At 37.9% G+C, this 19,246-nt stretch overlaps 1 protein-coding gene, 1 non-coding gene and 1 pseudogene across 3 annotated transcripts in view; all 3 read right to left on the reverse strand.

The window, feature by feature from the left end:
• Positions 1-1,169: 1,169 nt before the first annotated feature.
• On the reverse strand, positions 1,170-1,330 carry LOC139185521 (U1 spliceosomal RNA). The gene has a single exon (XR_011569100.1). It is a non-coding gene; the product is annotated as a U1 spliceosomal RNA (small nuclear RNA).
• A 44-nt stretch (positions 1,331-1,374) lies between these two features.
• The window catches only part of L2HGDH (L-2-hydroxyglutarate dehydrogenase), a 53,399-nt gene continuing 35,527 nt past the window's right edge, over positions 1,375-19,246 (reverse strand). For both annotated transcript variants that reach the window (XM_019968641.2, XM_070797386.1), the window contains 4 exons: positions 15,602-15,769; positions 14,200-14,357; positions 12,960-13,091; positions 1,375-3,386 (listed from right to left, as the gene is read on the reverse strand). In XM_019968641.2, coding sequence (XP_019824200.1) covers positions 3,191-3,386; positions 12,960-13,091; positions 14,200-14,357; positions 15,602-15,769 — 654 coding nt within the window. In that variant the 3' untranslated portion in view covers positions 1,375-3,190. The remainder of the gene's footprint in view (positions 3,387-12,959; positions 13,092-14,199; positions 14,358-15,601; positions 15,770-19,246) is intronic.
• On the reverse strand, positions 15,779-19,193 carry LOC139185168 (histone PARylation factor 1 pseudogene; annotated as a pseudogene).

Consider the following 19,246-nt stretch of genomic DNA (forward strand, 5'->3'; position numbering starts at 1 on the left):
GATTTCTGGGCCATATGGTAGCTCTATTTTTAATTTTTTGAGGAACCATACTGTTCTCCATAGGGGCTGCACCAATTTACATCCTCCCCAACAGTGTAGGAGAGCTCCTATTTCTCTATACCGTTTCCAAAATTTATTATTTGCAGACTTTTTGATGATGGCCATTCTAGCAGCTGTGAGGTGACACCTCATTGTAATTTTATTTGTCTTTCTAGAATGTAGAATGGTTTTAAGGTGATAACTTGAATGACCCAGTCATTTGACAACTCAAATTTTAACATCTTAAATTTTAAAAGGCAGTAAAAATTTTACCACTAATATTCTCCCACTGAAAAACATTTTCAAGAAGGGCTTACTCAACATTTCTCCCATTTACTCTCTTCTACTTCTTCAATTTATTTAAAGCTACAAGAGCTGCCAGTCAGTAGCAAACCAAAACTATGCCACAAGAAACAATAAATGTAGTTGTCACTCACTTTCATGGTCCATTGCTGTAGCTAACTCTGGTCTTCTTACAGTCCACCTGCTGGAAAGAAGTTGGAGCAGGCACTCAAGACAGATCATTTGCCCTATAACCATTATGACAGTCTCATGACCAGAACCTCAATCCCCTGTAAGAGACAGCATACCAAAAATGTCTTCCCAAGAGGAACGATAATTTTGTATAAAATTCCAAGATGATTTATTTATTGCCCCCCTCCCCATGGAGAAAGCACTATAATGTTCCCTGGGACTCTGTGTATGAAGATGATACTGGTGTCAGCTAGATATTGCCACCACTACCAAATGGAAAGCCATTTTTGTACACAACTGAAGCAACTTAGCACAGCACAGCATGGTAGGAAAGTGCTCCACTTTTTACCCAAAATACAAACTACTCTACCTCATTTTTATATTATACACAAGTACAAGCTTTTTTTTTAATTGACTGCTATCTAAATCCTACAATAGTCCTGTTTCAAACATAAAGTTTATATGAATCAGAAATTTTTTTAAAAAAATATTTATTTCTCCATGTCCTGTATCACATTCACCACCATTCAGTACCCATGTTAAATGGATGATGCACTAAAGGTTATCTTCAGTATTAGATAAACACAAACCACTGGACCCCTAGAAAATGTTATTGAGGGATCTCTATCATTAAAACAGAAAAAAAAAAAAAAAAACAGGGGAAAAAGTGAACACAGTCCCCCACTACCACAAATTATGCAGCCAAGTTTCCCACATTTGGGGAAACTGCAAGGATCAGCATATCCAGTGTAAAACAGATGAGCTGCACACTGGAAAAACCACCTTCGTGTAGGTATCTCCCCTGCCAGGCAAATATTGAATCAAGAGTTTTTATGAAACTAAAAATTATGTTCACAAAACCAAGGTTCATAAAATATTTTTAATATTAATATACATTTCTTCTGTCTTAGAAATACAAAAAACTTAAATATTATAGCATTATTCCACAATAAGACTCTATTGACAAATACAAAATGTTTTACAACTAGAATAATCTACACATTCAAAACACTTTCAATAATTTTTTCACAATTTTTTGGAGGCATAGTAAAAATCCAAATGGAATGAGCATTGCTTTAAATAGGATAGTTATTTTTATAATTTCAGTCTTTCACAGCTTAGTGTATATACAATCTTACTGTCAATAAAATAGAGAACTGAATATTTTCCATCTCCAAATAGTCTTGTAATGAAACAGAAAATACCCTGTGTGTTACATTTCTTGGAGGAACCAGTTTTTATAAAGAATCATTAGGGCTTGTTTCCTCTGTGAATACTTTCCAACTGCTTTCAGTATGTATGCTCATTCCAAGTGTCAAATAACTACCTAATCAATTTACCTGGATGTGCTATTCTGGAACATGAGCTGACGATGTGTAGCCTTTCAAATTAATTAATGAGGTAGCTCAATCGATGTAATCATTGGCTTGAAGTGAAAAGGAAGAAAATAAATAAGTTTTCCTATTTACCAAAATGCTCATTTTTCTAACTCATCCATCACACAGTTTTAGAGATGAGTGGAAAGAAAAAATTAAGACTAGAAGATTAATCCGGAGAGAGTATATGTGAGGGAATGGATGAAAATGTCTCACCTAATTGGTGGTTCTGTAATAAAACATTCCTCATATTCTACTACATTTCCATTTATATTTCTGTTTTCTAACATTCTGAACTATAAGAATCATTTCAATAGATACCACACACATATAATATATAGTACACAGTAGACAATATGGCACTGGGCAACAATTTAAAATACTCTTGAAATACACATGATTGTAAGGCACTTTTGCGGTTTACAAAAGTGAATGCCTCAAAATTAGGTATTTCCTCAAAATGAAGAAATATCCTCATAAAGGTTTATAGGATTCCAGAAAAGTCAAGTAGGCATGAATCATTAGTGATCTGGGTCAACATTTGAGAACCTTGGTGTAACTGAAGACTAGAGATATAAGAGGTAAATACCATTTTAAATTACAAAGTTCTGTATGTCAGTGTCAAGATTCTAAGTTCTTCTGTTTTTTTGACCACAGAAGACTGAAGAATAAACAAAACACCCATAGAGGACTGTTGTTAAGATTTACGGATGACCCAAGATTAACTGGGTCAATTGTAAGAAACTGAGAAGAATAAATACTTTGAATTTCTTTTGCAAAGTTATTTTTTACAAACATAGATTAGATAGAATCTTACTCAAATTACTTCAAAATGTGAAATTTCATGTATTTTTAATCAATAATTTAAAATTCCCAATTACTGTTGCTCTAAATAATGTGAGCTTTTTTTTTTTATGACTCTTTGAAATTAAAAGGAAGTTTTCAATCTACAATATATTTTCTTGTCAAGGCAAGACAAAAGAAACTTAGATATTATAAAACTAAAAAGTTAAGGGAATAATCACTTTTCATGCTACAGTTCCCAGAAATTCCAAAAAAGCCAAATCTCATGAGGACAGATCATTAGCAAAGTCAGAAGGAAAGATACAACTGTACCTTTTTAAAGAGCACAGACTTTAAAAATATATTATTTCTATGTTACCTAATTTTAAAAATTCAGTGGTTATCTAAATGGTATACCTAAAAATGACATTTTAAACCAGTTTTCTTAAAGAATGCGGTTAGTAAATTCTTGTTGCTGAACATGGAGATCACAATGCATACCTAGTTCCTTTCATTATTTACAATTTAAATCTTTGTTGCACTTCATCTGCAATCATTCCAGAAATCGCAAGGGAAGAAGTGGCAGCAGGGGAAGGTGCATTCCTCACATGAAGAATGCGATTTCCAATATCCCCAACGCCTCCATCAAACACAAAATCTTCTATGAGATTCCCATCCCTATCCAGGGCTTGGGCTCTTACTCCAGCGGGGCCTCTGCAAAAGCAAGAGTAGCAGTCATCTGACTAGGAGAGATAGGACACTTCACATATGTGCCAGTGGTTTCAAAGTATTCTTAAAGCAATAAAGTCTTTCCTCTTTTAAGTGTACAATTATGTGAAAACCAAACTGGTTTGTAATTAGCCAAAGGCTGTCAGTTGTAGCCTGTCAAACATTCATCCTTAGCCTAAAATACAGAAATGGGTTCTTTACAAAAGTAGCAGATAAACCCATACTTCGAGTAGATGTATTTTTATTTGAATTTACAAAATGAATTTATTATAAAATCAGTCATTAGAATATAAGGCTCTTCTGATTGATGCAAAGCAAAGAAAGCAAGAATTATATGTGTCAGCTACATTCCTACAGCTGCTACAGACTTCTATGTATTTTTGTATTTTGTTTTGGTTGAATACTATTAAAATTTATGCAGAAAAATATTTGCAAATGGCAGCAAATTCTTGTTTTGTAGTTTGTTTTTATTTTTAACAGTTTAGCCTTTAATATCAGAATAACCTTCAATCAAAGAGAAATGACCTGGAGAAGGAAATGGCAACCCACTCCAGCATTCTTGCCTGTAAAATCCCATAGACAGAGGAGCCTAGCAGGCTACAGTCCATGGAGTCGAAAGAGTCGGACAAGATTTGGCGATTAAACCTTGAGTTGCCTTACCTTGCCTAGTACAGTAAGATCCCTTAATACTAAAAGTTCTGCGTTATAACACTTGCATTTACAAATTAGATTTTTTTTCTTTTTAGTTTTAAAAAAAGTTACAGATAAAACCTGAATAAAATATTTTTGGAGTCCAAAAGTACCTCCACTGAAACCATGTAAGAAAACCCAGTTGAAAACAGGTGCCTTTTATATACCATCAAGACTCAAGAAATCAGGCAACAATATTAAACAATTTTGAATGACGCTGGGCCAATGCAGATAAGCACATGAGGAAGATACAAAGAACAATATGAGAGTACTACCCTCTAAGACCTCAGACTAACTAAGGAAAGATCATGATAATAATAGCTTTTTTTGTTTTTTTTACCAAGTGTTTGTTTAATCCATGCTAGGAATTCTCTCATTTAATCCTCACAGCTCTAAGAAGCTGATATAGTTTATATTTAACAGCAAAGAAAATAGAGAGATTAAGTAACTTGCCTGAAGTTACACAGCTAAAAAGTTCATTTGTAAAGAGATAAGTAAGAATTACAACAATGAAGGTGAAAAATTCTATAATAAAAGTAAGTAATTTGTAATACTGAAGCCCTCAAGGAATCTGGACAGGAGATTTCTGAGCTGTAAAGATTTCCAGGTAAGAATCAGATACATCACTATAACCCAAAAAGACAGAACGGGATGGAAGCTGAATTTTCTTAGGGTAAGGATTATTGGCCAGGGTATGGTCCATTTAAGGTACATTCTGTGTTTATAAATTTTCTCAACTCATCAAAACAGCATCTCTCCTCTCGCTTTTCTTGGATAATACTCCTGTTGCTGTTGTGAGCATCTCTATGAGTTTTCCTGTCCCTCTCCTTTTATCTCACAGAAGGCCAAATGAGGGGGCACACAGTGGCATGACCAGCTACTGATGTTGAGTGTTCAAAAAACTTTCCTCTCCAAGAAGGTTTAGTTAGTATATTCTCCTTACTCCTTCTAAGCAAAGAGAAGTTAATGCAAATTAACTAGTTAAAATGTGTCTATACTTATTTATTCCTCTTATAAACACCAACTATTTTATCAACATCCCCTACATTCCTGCCCAAGTATTCAAAACCTGTAATCCAAACTGTAAAAAACAATATACAAGATTAGGTTTTTCTAAGGAACTAAATTTAGGTTGAACTAAAGTAGCTATTTCATATGAAATGTTTAAATTATCAAATTCTTCATGTGTTCATGTTTCCTATTTAGCACTTAATGAAACTCCAGGGTTTTTCTTTGCATGATTCCATATAGGCATTCCCCCTTATCTTGAGGTGAACACTATAACTTGAAGTTTTAGGTAAAATAAACCATAAACACCTTCAGGGCCAGAACTGAATCTTGCACCACACTCCTATTTCTGCCCTGGTGTCTAGATTTGTGTACATAGGAGTATTCAACAGAGGCTTCCCAGGGGGTGCAAAGACTCTACCTGCCAATTCAGGAGACGCAGGTTCAATCCCCAGGTTGGGAAGATACCCTGGGGGAGGAAATGGCAATCCACTCCAGTATGCTTGCCTGGAAAATCCCATGAACAGAGGAGCCTGGTGGGCCATAGTCCATGGGGTCACAAAGAGTTGGACATGACTGAGCATACATGTGACTACTCTCTAGAAAATTTTAATTGTTTAATTTTTCATTCTATTTTAATAGCTAAAGGAACAAATGATTCAGCAAATATTTGCAAATTTAGCCATATTTAACTGTTTAATGTTATTTCTATCAACATATTTTGCCCTATTTGTAACTAAATTTAATAGGAATGCAAGCCTTAGACCCTTAAATATGTGAAGAAACAACAGGCATTCATTCTTCTGAGAAGTGTTGTATTTATTGCTTTATTATTCTGTGTCAGGCATAATCCTGTGGGCTAGAAAACAGCTATGACAGGCTACCACTGACATCTTTGTTGCTTAGTTGCTAAGTTGTGTCAGACTGTTTTGCAACCCCATGGATGATAGCCCACCAGGCTCTTCTGTCCATGGGATCTCCCAGGCAAGAATTCTGGAGTGGGTGACCATTTCCTTCTCCAGGAGATCTTCCTGACCCAGGGATTGAACCCATGTCTCCTGCATTAAGAGGCTGATTCTCTACCACTGAGCCACCAGGGAAGCCCACTAACATTTTTGGCCAGTTTAGTATTTTATAAAACTTACCATGGGATCTACTGTTAACCTAAAAATAGAAGTTCACATGAGCATATTTAAATTGGGAGTGGTGATACAGGGCAAGTCAACCATTCCATCTTAATTTCCAAACTTGATGGAAGGGTATAGGGTATTTTTATTATTAATATTCAACCAAACTGGACTGCAACAAAAGGACATGTAAATGTTTTGTGAGGACTTGAATAACATGAGTACTCTGTAACGAGAGTGAAAGAGTTCTATGAATCCATTAAATAAAGTGTTTCATGTTTTTTTTGTTTCTAGTTGTTGGTTATCCATTTTGAATATAGCAGTGTGTACATGACCTTCACAAACTCCCTAACCATCCCTCCCCCACTCTCCAGCAACCATAAGTTCATTTTCTAATTTGCACATGATGCATTTTTAGCTTGCAACACTGTTCTCCCAATTTTTTAGATTTACCTTCCAATTAACTGATTTTCTCTTACAGGCAGTCTAACCAGCTGTCTAACTTAATCATTTGAGTTTTAAAATTTAAGAACTACATTTTTCATTCCTAGAAATTCTGATTACGTGGTTTCTAAATTTGCCTAGGGTATTTTTTATATTATTATTCTTTTTCTAGTTTACTTCATTTGCTTTTTAAATTCACTGGCATATACTTACTTTATGGTTTCTAATATTACTATTACCCTAAAGGGTTAGGGGTCTAATTCTAGTATTTATTCTATCTGCTTACTCTCACTACGGTGCTTTGTAACTTTTGCTAGTGAGTTCCTATTCAGCAGGATTTTATCTGGAGGAATAGTGTGGGGGTTGGGTTGAAGTTATGTCCTTATACAGAAGGTTTTATATTTGTTTTTATTGGTAAAAATAAATATACTTTTATTTGCTTTTATCAGTACAAATAAATATACTGATATATATATAATATAAATAAAATGAACAGCATAATGAACTCCCATTTTATCAGAAGCTCCACATATTACCATTCTGGGAACACCCTTTTTTTTTTTAATGGAAAATGTTAAACATGTACAAAAGTAAAATGAAGAGTATAATGAACTCCCATGTATGTATTACCCAGTTTCGATAACCAACACACAGCCAATTTTGTTTCATCTATACCCCACTCTTTGTCTACCCTTCTCCACTGGATTATTTTAAAGCAAACCCTAGATTGCATATCATCCTGCTTCAATGTATATTTCTCTTAAAAGGATTCCTAATAGTAAGACAAAACTACTAATTGCTTCTTGATGAAAGTAAAAGAGGAGAGTGAAAAGTTGGCTTAAAACTCAACATTCAGAAAACTAAGATCATGGCATCTGGTCCCATCACTTCATGGTAAATAGATGGGGAAACAATGGAAACAGTGACAGACTTTATATTCTTGGGCTCCAAAATCACTGCAGATGGTGACCGCAGCCATGAAATTAAAAGATGCTTGCTCCTTGGAAGAAAAGCTATGACCAACCTAAATAGCATATTAAAAAGCAGAGACATTACTTTGCCAACAAAAGTCTGTCTAGTCAAAGCTATGGTTTTTCCAGTGGTCATGTATGGATGTGAGAGTTGGATTGTGAAGAAAGCTGAGCACCGAAGAACTGATGCTTTTGAATTGTGGTGTTGGATAAGACTCTTGAGAGTCCCTTGGACAGCAAGGAGATCCAACCAGTCCATCCTAAAGGAGATCAGTCCTGAGTATTCATTGGAAGGACTGATGCTGAAGCTGAAACTCCAATACTTTGGCCACCTGATGCAAAGAACCAACTCATTTGAAAAGACCCTGATGCTGGGCAAGATTGAAGGCAGGAAGAGAAGGGGACGACAGAGGATGAGATGGTTGGATGGCATCACCGACTCAATGGACATGAGTTTGAGTAGGCTCCAGGAGTTTGTGACAGACAGGGAGGCCTGGTGTGCTGTAGCCCATGGGGTCTCAAAGAGTAGGACACGACGGAGTGACTGAACTGAACTGAACTGAACATATATGGATGTGAGAGTTGGACTATAAGGACAGCTGAGCACCAAAGAATTGATGCTTTTGAACTGTGGTGTTGGAGAAGACTCTTGAGAGTCCCATGGACTGCAAGGAGATCCAACCAGTCAGTCCTGAATATTCATTGGAAGGACTGATGCTGAAGCTGAAACTCCAATACTTTGGCCACCTGATGCAAAGAACCAACTCATTTGAAAAGACCCTGATGCTGGGCAAGATTGAAGGCAGGAAGAGAAGGGGACGACAGAGGATGAGATGGTTGGATGGCATCACCGACTCAATGGACATGAGTTTGAGTAGGCTCCAGGAGTTTGTGACAGACAGGGAGGCCTGGTGTGCTGTAGCCCATGGGGTCTCAAAGAGTAGGACACGACGGAGTGACTGAACTGAACTGAACTGAACATATATGGATGTGAGAGTTGGACTATAAGGACAGCTGAGCACCAAAGAATTGATGCTTTTGAACTGTGGTGTTGGAGAAGACTCTTGAGAGTCCCATGGACTGCAAGGAGATCCAACCAGTCAGTCCTGAATATTCATTGGAAGGACTGATGCTGAAGCCGAAACTCCAATACTTCGGCCACCTGATAGGAAGAACTGACTCATTTGAAAAGACCCTGATGCTGGGAAAGATTGAAAGCGGGAGGAGAAGGGGATGACAGAGGATGAGATGAATGGATGGCATCACTGACAAGATGGACATGAGTTTGAGAAAGCTCTGGCAGTTGGTAATGGACAGGGAAGCATGGCATGCTGCAGTCCATGGGGTTACAAAGAGTCGGACATGTCTGAGTGACTGAACTGAACTGAACTAACTGCTTGCTATCAACAATATTCAGTTTGTGGTCAAATAACCCTGATTTTCATTCACTCTAGTCTGTTTAAAGTGAGAGAGTGAGAGGGAAAAGTATTAATTTGAAGCAGGATACAAACTAGACTGGATCTACACTTAGCTTACATTTCCTAGATCAAAATGGTGGTACAAATTGAAACTCCAAGTGTTTGTGAGTGCAGGCCCAGGATTCTAGATTTTTACAGATTTTTTTTTCTAGACTTCCTTCTCACTGAGAGTATAGCCCTTCCAGAGTCCCCGGCTTTACAAATCGATCTCAGTTCCAACTTTTCACCTTTTATGGACCCAAGGCTTTCTTTACACCACTTGAAAGAAAATTAAAATACAAGTCCCTAATGTATCTTGATTTGGGTGGTGGATACGAGTTTATATAATTCCAAAGTTCATTGAGCACTTAAGATCTGCATATTTTATTGTAAGTAAATCACATATCAATTAGAAATGAAACTCAAGTTATATGACATCAAAATCAGAAAATGCTCCCTATCCTTCCAGGTCAGCATCAGCATTCCTCTTAGTTCTTAGGTTTTCAATTTCCTCTTTGTTTTCATCTCTGGGATGCCCTTATTTCCTTGTACTCTCAGCAATAAGTATTTCAAAGGGTTTTTTATTATATTTTCTCCAGACTCTCTTAGGTGTTTTGTAATTTGAATTTTGTAATGATATGGCTGGATGGCATCACTGACTCGATGGACGTGGGTCTGGGTGAACTCCGGGAGTTGGTGATGGACAGGGAGGCCTGGCGTGCTGCGATTCATGGGGTCACAAAGAGTCGGAAACGACTGAGCGACTGAACTGAACTGAACTGAATGTGAAGGCTACCACATTCTCTAGACTAGTGCTCAATCAGGGGAGATTTTGCCCCCTAGAGGACATCTGGCAATGTCTGGAGACATTTCGGTTGTCATACCAGGGAAGTACAGCTGGCATCTAGTAGGTAGAGGCCCGGGATGCTGCTAAACATCCTACAATGAATTGGACAGTCCCCCCACAGTAAAGAGTTATTTGGCCCAAATGTCAATGGTACCAAGAATGAGAAACCATTTTTTGCAAAAGAGTCTGATCACTTTTATTACAGAATTTCTGGGTTTTACCCTTGCATTTCACAATGATATTGTATAGTCTTTAGCTATCACTTATGATGAAAACATCTTGCCTGAAAATTTATTTGCCTGAAAAATACCTACCAAGAAGGTATTTTCAAAATGAAGCATGGAAAAAAGAGGGGATCTTGGCAAATATGTTTTCATGTTCTATGTCCTTACAACGCTGCTGCTGCTGCTACTGCTGCTAAGTCGCTTCAGTCATGTCAGACTCTGTGTGACCCCACAGATGGCAGCCCACCAGGCTCCCACGCCCCTGGGATTCTCCAGGCAAGAACACTGGAGTAGGTCGCCATTTCCTTCTCCAATGCATGAAAATGAAAGTGAAAGTGAAGTCGCTCAGTCGTGTCTGACTCTTCGAGACCCCATGGACTGCAGCCTACCAGGCTCCTCCATCCATGGGGTTTTCCAGGCAAGAGTACTGGAGTGGGGTGCCATTGCCTTCTACCTTACAACGCTAACACATACAAACTAGTTAGGTTACCATGTCAAAATTAATCACAGAACAAATTAAAGGGCTTTACAGCTTAAATTAGGAATCTTAGAGATCACCATTTAATAATGAGAAGTTTGTATACCTAATGCATATATTTGGCAGGCTATCACTTTATATTCCAGTCTAATGTTCACCAGCAAGTTACTGCCCATGATGCTCTGGCTAGGCAATGAGAGGTCAAGCTGTATCCCCTTTGGAGGCTAGTGCAACTAAAGGACACCATCTTGAGCTAAAAATCCCACTAGAAGTGCTGCTTTGGTTCTTTTTTACTATCCAGAACTGCCTAATATGCTTCCACTCCAATATTAATGACGGAACATTTATGGTGTCACACGGGTTTCAAGACATGCAGGACTTGGGCTTCAAAACGTGGGAAAGCCTAATTATATCATTTATTATGATGATGATTATTATTTAAGATTCTAAGCATGTTAACAGGTGTGGAGAATAACATAATGAGCACCAATTTTTTAATCAAACAGCTTAAGAAATAAAGCATTATAGATATGATAGGAGCGCCCTGTCAAACTCTCTGGATCCCATTCTCTTGTTTCCCTAGAGTTAACTTTTCTCTTCAATTAGGTATTTATCACTCCCATGTTTGTTTTTATTTTTACATGTGAAATCCATATACAATATGGTATAAACATATAAATGGGATCAAACATATCTTCTACGATTTTCTTTTCACTAATTTCTTGCATTTCATAGCTACAGGAATCAAATGGAATTGCTGACTATGTTCAGCCTCTCTTTCTCCAGAGAGAAACTCTCATGGGACTGAGTTGAACTCGTCCCCACATGCACCAGCCTACACTGCTGTGTGCTTTCTACTACATGCTAACGAGACTTGTAACTGAAATCCACACCCTTCCTCCCAGAGACAAGAGTATTCACCAAAACTCACAAGCTCCAAGTTCAGTTCTACTATATGAAATCCACTGGTCTAAAGAGTTTTCCTCAGACTTCTACAAAAGTGTGGTAATCAAATCTAGGTAGTGAATTCATTCCAACTATTTATGTATAGAATTCACGACACCCATCTGTTGTATTTTCCAAGGAATATTAACAAGAGTAAAAGACACTTGATTTGACCCATCTATTTTCAGATACAAAACATAACAAGACTGCTAAAAAAGACCACTGAAAACATAAAAGCCTTCATTTATAGGTGAGTGAAACAACATAAAGCCTAGATATTGTTATCCCTTCCATTTCAGAAGGTGAGTGGAGGGGTGAGAAAGATAAGAGTAAAAACATTAGCTCGGTTTAATAGTTCTAAGCATTCAAAGAGGCTGGTCTAGGAATGACACATAAGTCAGATTTAGACCAGGACGCTACCCTGAGGGAGACAGCTGACGTGATCATTGCTCTCCTCCTAGATACAGAGCCGAGCTGCTGACATTTTACACCAGGCGAGTCCCACAGCTGTTACTGAGGAGACAGACATGGTGCTCTAGAGATTCATGGAGGGATCGGTTCAGGGAAGAGGGAGCCTCAAAGACCATGGTTGATTACGCCTAACAAATGGCCGGTTCAGGAAAAAAGGTGAGCACCCTAAAAATACCACCACAAAGGAAATAGGCTTATGTGGTATTTAGGACAAAGTATAGATTAAGTCCAGAAAACCTTTTCTCTTTAAGAGAATAAAAAAATTTTAAATAGTCCTTCCTTTGCCCCACACCCCTGTAGCAAGGACTTAAACTGATTGCTACCATACTATTTCCCACTCCTGTTCTGCAAATAATCCTTGAGTGCAACAGGACCCAAGAAACAGCAAAATAAGTAGATAGGAAGCAAGGTAAGACAGCAGGTATGAGTTATGTTTCTAAAAGGTTTTAAGAATCAATTAAAGTGTAATGTTTTAATACGCTTATTACCTAATTAGGTAACATGCTGATCAATGATCTTGCACAGAACTGAAGTCAGAAGGCTTTGGAATCACAAGTGGCCAGGGAGACTAAAAAACTTTCAGGTGAGATGTTATATTATGAGTGATAGCTAGACACAAGGGTGAAGATGGCATCGTAATATAACTGCAATGGAGAGTTCAGCTTAGTGCTGGTCTCTCTAGACAATCATAAACGGACCTAGTTCAAGCACTAAGGGGACTGATGCGGCAACACCCAAACTGCAAGGGGAATGAGCAACTTGTTAAGAAAGAGAGATCATGCAAAAATTCAGGGCACACACTAACTGCATGGGTGCTTAGAATCACGAAGTCAGACCCACGTCCCAAGTTCACAGAGGTCATGAATGCATTTACAATCCTTATAGCTTTTCCTTACCTAAGTACATCACTGATAGTAATTTCAGGGATAAACTTTTGAAGGTGCTTCACTGTTGCACTGAGAAAACATGCTTTGTACATTTCATTAACTCCATAGGAGAAATTCTGGAACACCAGTTTAATCAAGCCACTGAAAGCAAAGAAAATAAAATCTTTATGAGAAAGAATTCCTTATTACTGTAAAACATCTCTACAACTATTAGATTCAGGTGGGGGGAAGTGGTGGGGAGGAGGGTAGAACCACAGAAATCTAGGCGAAGTCCAAAACACCACATATTAAAAAGAAAATCAACTTTTGGCCTACGTTAAAAGGAAACTTCATCGAAGGAATACCTTCCAAATTCCAGAAGTAAACACCTTTCAAATTCAAATTCCCAGGGGGTGCTGGTTTCAAAACTAGGATTCTATAAAGCCTGCCAAAACCAGGGCTTTCTAATGCAATGTTACTTGCTCTTAAAACACACATAAAAGGCATTTACAGATTTTTTAATTTGGGTATTAAAAGTGTGGGACATTTACCCTACTTCTATTGAGTCAGCCAGAGGTCAGATACGCTAGTAGTGATTCTCAAGTGAGAATCTGGGGAGCCTGTGCTCATATGTATTTTTACAAGCACACAGCTGGGAAGCCCCACCCTAAACTGGTTTCAGAATCTGTGCAGGGTGAAATGCAAGTAGAACTCTGAAAGCTTTCTAGTGATTTTGATGATGTGAAACCCTCTAGAGAGCAGCACCGCTAAAAGGACAAAATACTTCAGTGAGTTATTTCTTACCATAGTAAATGATCTGCACTTCATATCAATGTAGCAGTATTGCTAATTTTCCAGAAAAGGAAACAACCTTGCTTATCAGCAGTTTCTCCAGAGGTTTTCAAAATCATGGTGACTAGCCTGAAATGATCTTATCAAAGTAAACCATCTACTGATTTTGAGAGAAACTTTCTTTTTTTTCAAACTCAACTAAAGGTTAGCAAAACAAGATTTGGATTCTCAGATGGAGGATCACTCTTGGCTCTTTTTTCACCAAGACATCACCCTGGCTCATCAGAGTTTTCTTGAAGTAGTTTAAATGTTATGCTTATTTCACAAAGCTCTTAATTCAGATTAATTTTTTTTAAAAACCAATATACCAATCACAAATATGAAGATTTATCCAAATAAACCTAATATCAAGAAAGAAAAAATTTCCCATATTAAAAGTATAAGCACTTAAAATCACTTTTTAAGGAAATGCAGTTACCTCTTGATGATTATATCCATAATATCTCTGGCACTGAAGTCAAAGGGTCTGTAGCCCTCTCGTTTAAAGGCAAGAATTGCATTGGGCCCTAGCCAAATATTGCCATCCATCCTTGGTGTGAAGTGAACTCCTAGGAAAGGAAATCGGCTATCGGGGACCTACAGATTTAACAGAGCAAACAGAGCCCCATTTCATACTGCATTTTATTATACACACAAACATTGAACTGGTAATAGAAAACACCTTCTCACGCATTTACTTGTGATCTGTGCTCAGATAATACTTTTCTACGTACATGCTTCTGCCTAGAAATGCCACACAGGAAACCTGATGCCATGACAATGAGGCACACTGTCCCATCTATTCCTCTTTCTGGGTAAAGAAAAAAACTGTCCTACTCTAGGTTACTCCCCACTCCTACCGTCCCCAACTAGGAATCTACGCAGCTGACAAGTAAAATCAGAGCTGCCAGGAAAAAACCCATCTTCATAACACAGGCTTTTGTCAAGTGGGAATGTAACAGGTTGGAAAAGATGATGGAAGTCTTGGCAAGGTCAAAAACACTGAATAGCTGAATACTCGTAGTTCAACCCAGTAGGTCCAGACAGAAGAATGAGCTTTTCATTTAAATGCCTATGTCTTCTACACCATGAAACTACAGAGTGGCCACATCCCCTTTCTTGCACTTACAGATAAGTGAACTAAGAAAGAAGGTTGGCATCTGGGCTTGTTAAAAGGAAAAGTTCTCTTAGGAATACTCTTTCCAGACAGAGGTGGGAGAATCAGGTTCTTTCCTCACTGTTCTTCCTGTGGTACACTCAAGCTTTCCAGGACTTGTGAGCAAGTACTGTCAATTTAGGGCTTCCCTTGTGGCTCAGCTGGTAAAGAATCTGCCTGCAATGTAGGAGACCTGGATTCTATCCCTAGGTTGGAAAGACCACCTGGAGAAGGGAAAGGCTACCCACTCCAGTATTCTGGCCTGGAGAAATTCCATGGACTGTATGGGTAGCCACAATATCAAAACAAAGATGTAGGGATTTAACCCAGAGAAACAGGTGGAATGCTTGAACTAAAAAGCCCTTTAAAATAGCTCTTGTGTCTAACTCTGGGAAAAGTTTTTGTTTCATTCCCTTTTGCCACAAGCGTCTTGAGAAAGCAGAGGTATCATGGTATGTGTGTGTGCTCAGTCGCTCAGCCGTATCTGATTCTTTGCGACTCTGTGAACTGTTACCCATCAGGCTCCTCTGCCCATGGGATTTTCCTAGCAAGAATACTGGAGCAAGCTGCCATTTCCTCCTCCAGGGGATCATCCTGACTCGGGGATCAAATCTGCATCTCCTGCGTTGGCAGGTGGATTCCCTACCACTGAGCCATCTGGGAAGCCAGATGTATCATTACTTACCGGATAAATATTTCCTTTTACAAGATAGCGCTTTTCTGGCTTCAAGACTAGGTAATCTCCCCGGAATGGTACAATTCGAGGATTGGGATTGCAGCCACTCAACTCGGAAATACGGTCTGAGTAAAGTCCCGCACATGTCACAACATACTGACATCGGACCTCCTCTCCCTAGGGCAAGAGAAAAGAACAGCGACTTGTGGGAAGCAGAAAGAATAGGTGATAGCAAAGACAGTAAAGGCACAGATATGGATCCTTCATTCATTCATTTATGGCTGCATCGCACAGCTTGCAGGATCTTAGTCCCCTCACCAGGTATTGAACCCAGGCCCCTGCAGTGAAAATGTCCTAACCACTGGACTGCCAGGGAATTCCCATCTTTTTATTCTTTTTAAAAGATGAGATTAAATACAGGTATCAGCAAAAGAAGTTCTTCAGCATTTAGTTGGAAGGTAGAAACTTAGAGCAATGGCACACAAGAGGATATCACCTTAAATTTTGTACTTTAGAGTTAGAGTGGTTGACCTAGCGAGGATACCTAACAAGCCACATACAGACAGCTCTTTTTCACAAAGACCTACCGTGGAACTTCTTCACTACTTATTGCAGGAAGAACCCACCTTCATTTAGGTGGCTCATTTGGCCTCAACCCATTTGGCCTCCTCTGTATTTCAAATAGCTTCTCCTGTCTTATCTAGGGGTAATTATCCTGTTACTCTCAGGTTGCTTCACACTCAACCCTTGCTCAGTTCCACCTGTAATCTACCCAGCAACCAAGGTCTCCCTTCGGATCAGTATCTACTTTGCAAAGTGAGGCTACTTTTCAAAACTCAGTTATTCAACCCACATTTACTGAGAATGCACACTATGGTCAAGGTTTGCTTTAATGACTAGGAGACTACTAATCTTAGGCTATGTTTTCTCATAAATTTTATTTGTGATTATCATCTGCATATTTTTTGCTTTACTCTGATAGGGTGAGCCAATTTGTGACTCAATTTCCTAAATGATTTCATTTAACCCTAATTCCCTACCATACTCCATTTCTATTGCTTTATTTCTTACAGAGGAAACAACTAATACCTTCTCGCTCCAGGTAATCTCATATTGCTAGATTTCCTTCTGAGAGGACCTGTTTCTGAAGCCTTGAGGTTCTCATCTGCCTCAGTGTTCTCTTTCTTTCTAGGCTTTACTGATTTATCCTTATCCTATCTCTGTCTTCATCCTATTTTTGCCCAGCTACCAAGATAAGCCTCTTTTCAACAGTTATACAAGCACACTTCGGACAAAAATCAAATGAAACTTCTTTGCAGTGAATTCAAATTAGCTAGACTAAACTCATGAAAGCTTTAAGATCCTTGAAGTCAAAGGACTATGTCAACAAAAATAAAAATGCTTCCTGTAAGTAGGTTAATATCTTTTCTGTTCATCTAGAACTATATACCAGAAGTACAAAAAATTTTTTACGTGATATTAATCTACTAGTTACCTACTTGAAAAGTCAGCAATTGTTTTGTTCTTAGAACATAAAATGAAGATAAGCCTTATGATAAATGTAAAGATAAAAGAATTCATAGAATGGTACCAGAATGCAATAACTTAGAAGTTCTTTTAAAAACTTGAGGAACGATTTCAAAGGAAAAAATTATTAAATAATTCAGTAACATTAGTTTCACACCCAAAATGGAAATTTTTAATTTACATTGACTTATTATTATTAGTTCAACCATTAAAGTCTTTTAAAAAATAAACCATGCATCGTTATTGCTATTTCATAAGCTTCCCTGGTGGCTCAGACAGTAAAGAATCTTCCTGCACTGCAAGAGACCAAGGTTTGATCCCTGGAGAAGAAAATAGCAACCCACTCTAGTATTCTTGCCTGGAGAATTCCATGGACAGAGGAGCCTGGGGGCTAAATCCACGGGGTGGCAAAGAGTCAGATGCAACAGAGCAACTAACACTTTAACACATTCAAGTGAAACAGACCTTTCCCCCATGTTCAACCTATAAATCTTTAGTTTGCAACTCCTCTCCTCAAAAGTTTATTTTAAAAATTCATTTTTTTTAGCTTGTCATAAATGCATCGATATTCAACTTGATAAGCTGACTCAAATTTTTGTATTTTATAATTTTAAAATATATTAAAATTATATTTAAAATTTTAAGTTATATTATTTAATTATACTAGAGGAAAATGCCAAAATAAAAGTAACAACTATAGAAGCTGAATAAAATACATATCCCCTGGTTTCCCACAGGCCCCTGTGTATCTTGGATCACATGATGCCACACTTTAGTGAAAATGTTTCTTAGGGCAAGGGTAGAAACAGACTTTTAATCCTTTTTTTTTTAAGCTTTATAAAAGTTTTAGGTAAATGTTTCCATCAGTTCGTTTTATGTACTTCTTGAAAACAAAATTCATAGGTTTAACATTAATGCTTTAAAATATTGTACATCAAGAAAGCCAATTCTCACTCATGCAACAAGTTGGTCTGTGCTCTCTTTACTCCTGTTTGCCAGACAATCTTCAATAATTTCTGCAAAGAGACTTCTCGTTGGCAGAGTATAGGCAAGAGGTGAAAGCTGGCCAGCAGCTTTATGAAAACAGTCTGAACCATAACATGGGAAGTCCATCCCACTTACGCTTCATTCTATAATCACGTTTATCACTAGCAAACTGCACTAAGGTCATCATTTCTTGAATGAGAGCCAAAGCTTTTAGCCTCTCTTCATTACTTGGTGCTTCAACAATTGTCTTGCAAATTCCCTTGAAGCTGGCATCCGTTTCAGGGAGCTCACCATACCCAGCATCATTTCCCTCTACTGAGACAACCAAGCCTGCCTCATGAAAAGTCTTTGTCATGACTTTCTTATCTTTATATTTCATCTTCATGGTTCTCTGTTCCAAAGAGTAAACCCAATGCTCTGGCTGCTTCTGTGCATTTTTCATCTATGCTTTTCAAGAGACCAGTTTTCTTCTTATCTGTTTTTTAATCAAAAAAAAAAAAAATCTGATGGCAGCAAACACATTATCTCCATTTTGATCAATTATACAATTTTTCTTTGCTCCATCTATTCCAACATATACAGGAGGTTGGTTCATCAGGAGACTCCCTGAAATACTACACGTGGAAATGAATTTTATTATCTATTATTTATTATTTATTATTTACCAGAAATAATGGTCTGAAGACCACGGTAAAATCTCCAGTGAAGGTTAAAATCAGCCTTGCTGATATTTTTGTTCATTTTATGTTTCATAAAGACCCACTGATCGAAGTCCAAAGTTTGCAGAAAAGGGAATTGGCTGACTTCTCAGGATCAAGTCCTTCATAGAAATTCCAGAAGTGATAGAAATCTCCAGGCAGAGAATGCCTATAACGATTTTCTATACTTATTTTCTTTTTAATATCTCTTTTCTAAAGTCACTGGAGACCTCAGTTTTCAGGATTTACTCCCCACCAGGCCTGCACTTCCCACCACTGCTGACCATTCTGCTTCTTAATCCTTTTTTGAATGGACACCTTGGCTGTTCTGCCACTTGGGCCACACGATCCAGCAGCTCTGACAGTAATTCAAGTTTGTGGCTGATCATGATGTTTTAAGGAGACTTTTGTAGGTCCCTATAGGAAGAATCACAGCACAGAA

Source organism: Bos indicus, chromosome 10 (assembly GCF_029378745.1).
Source record: "Bos indicus isolate NIAB-ARS_2022 breed Sahiwal x Tharparkar chromosome 10, NIAB-ARS_B.indTharparkar_mat_pri_1.0, whole genome shotgun sequence".
Classification (NCBI taxonomy): Eukaryota; Metazoa; Chordata; class Mammalia; order Artiodactyla; family Bovidae; genus Bos; species Bos indicus.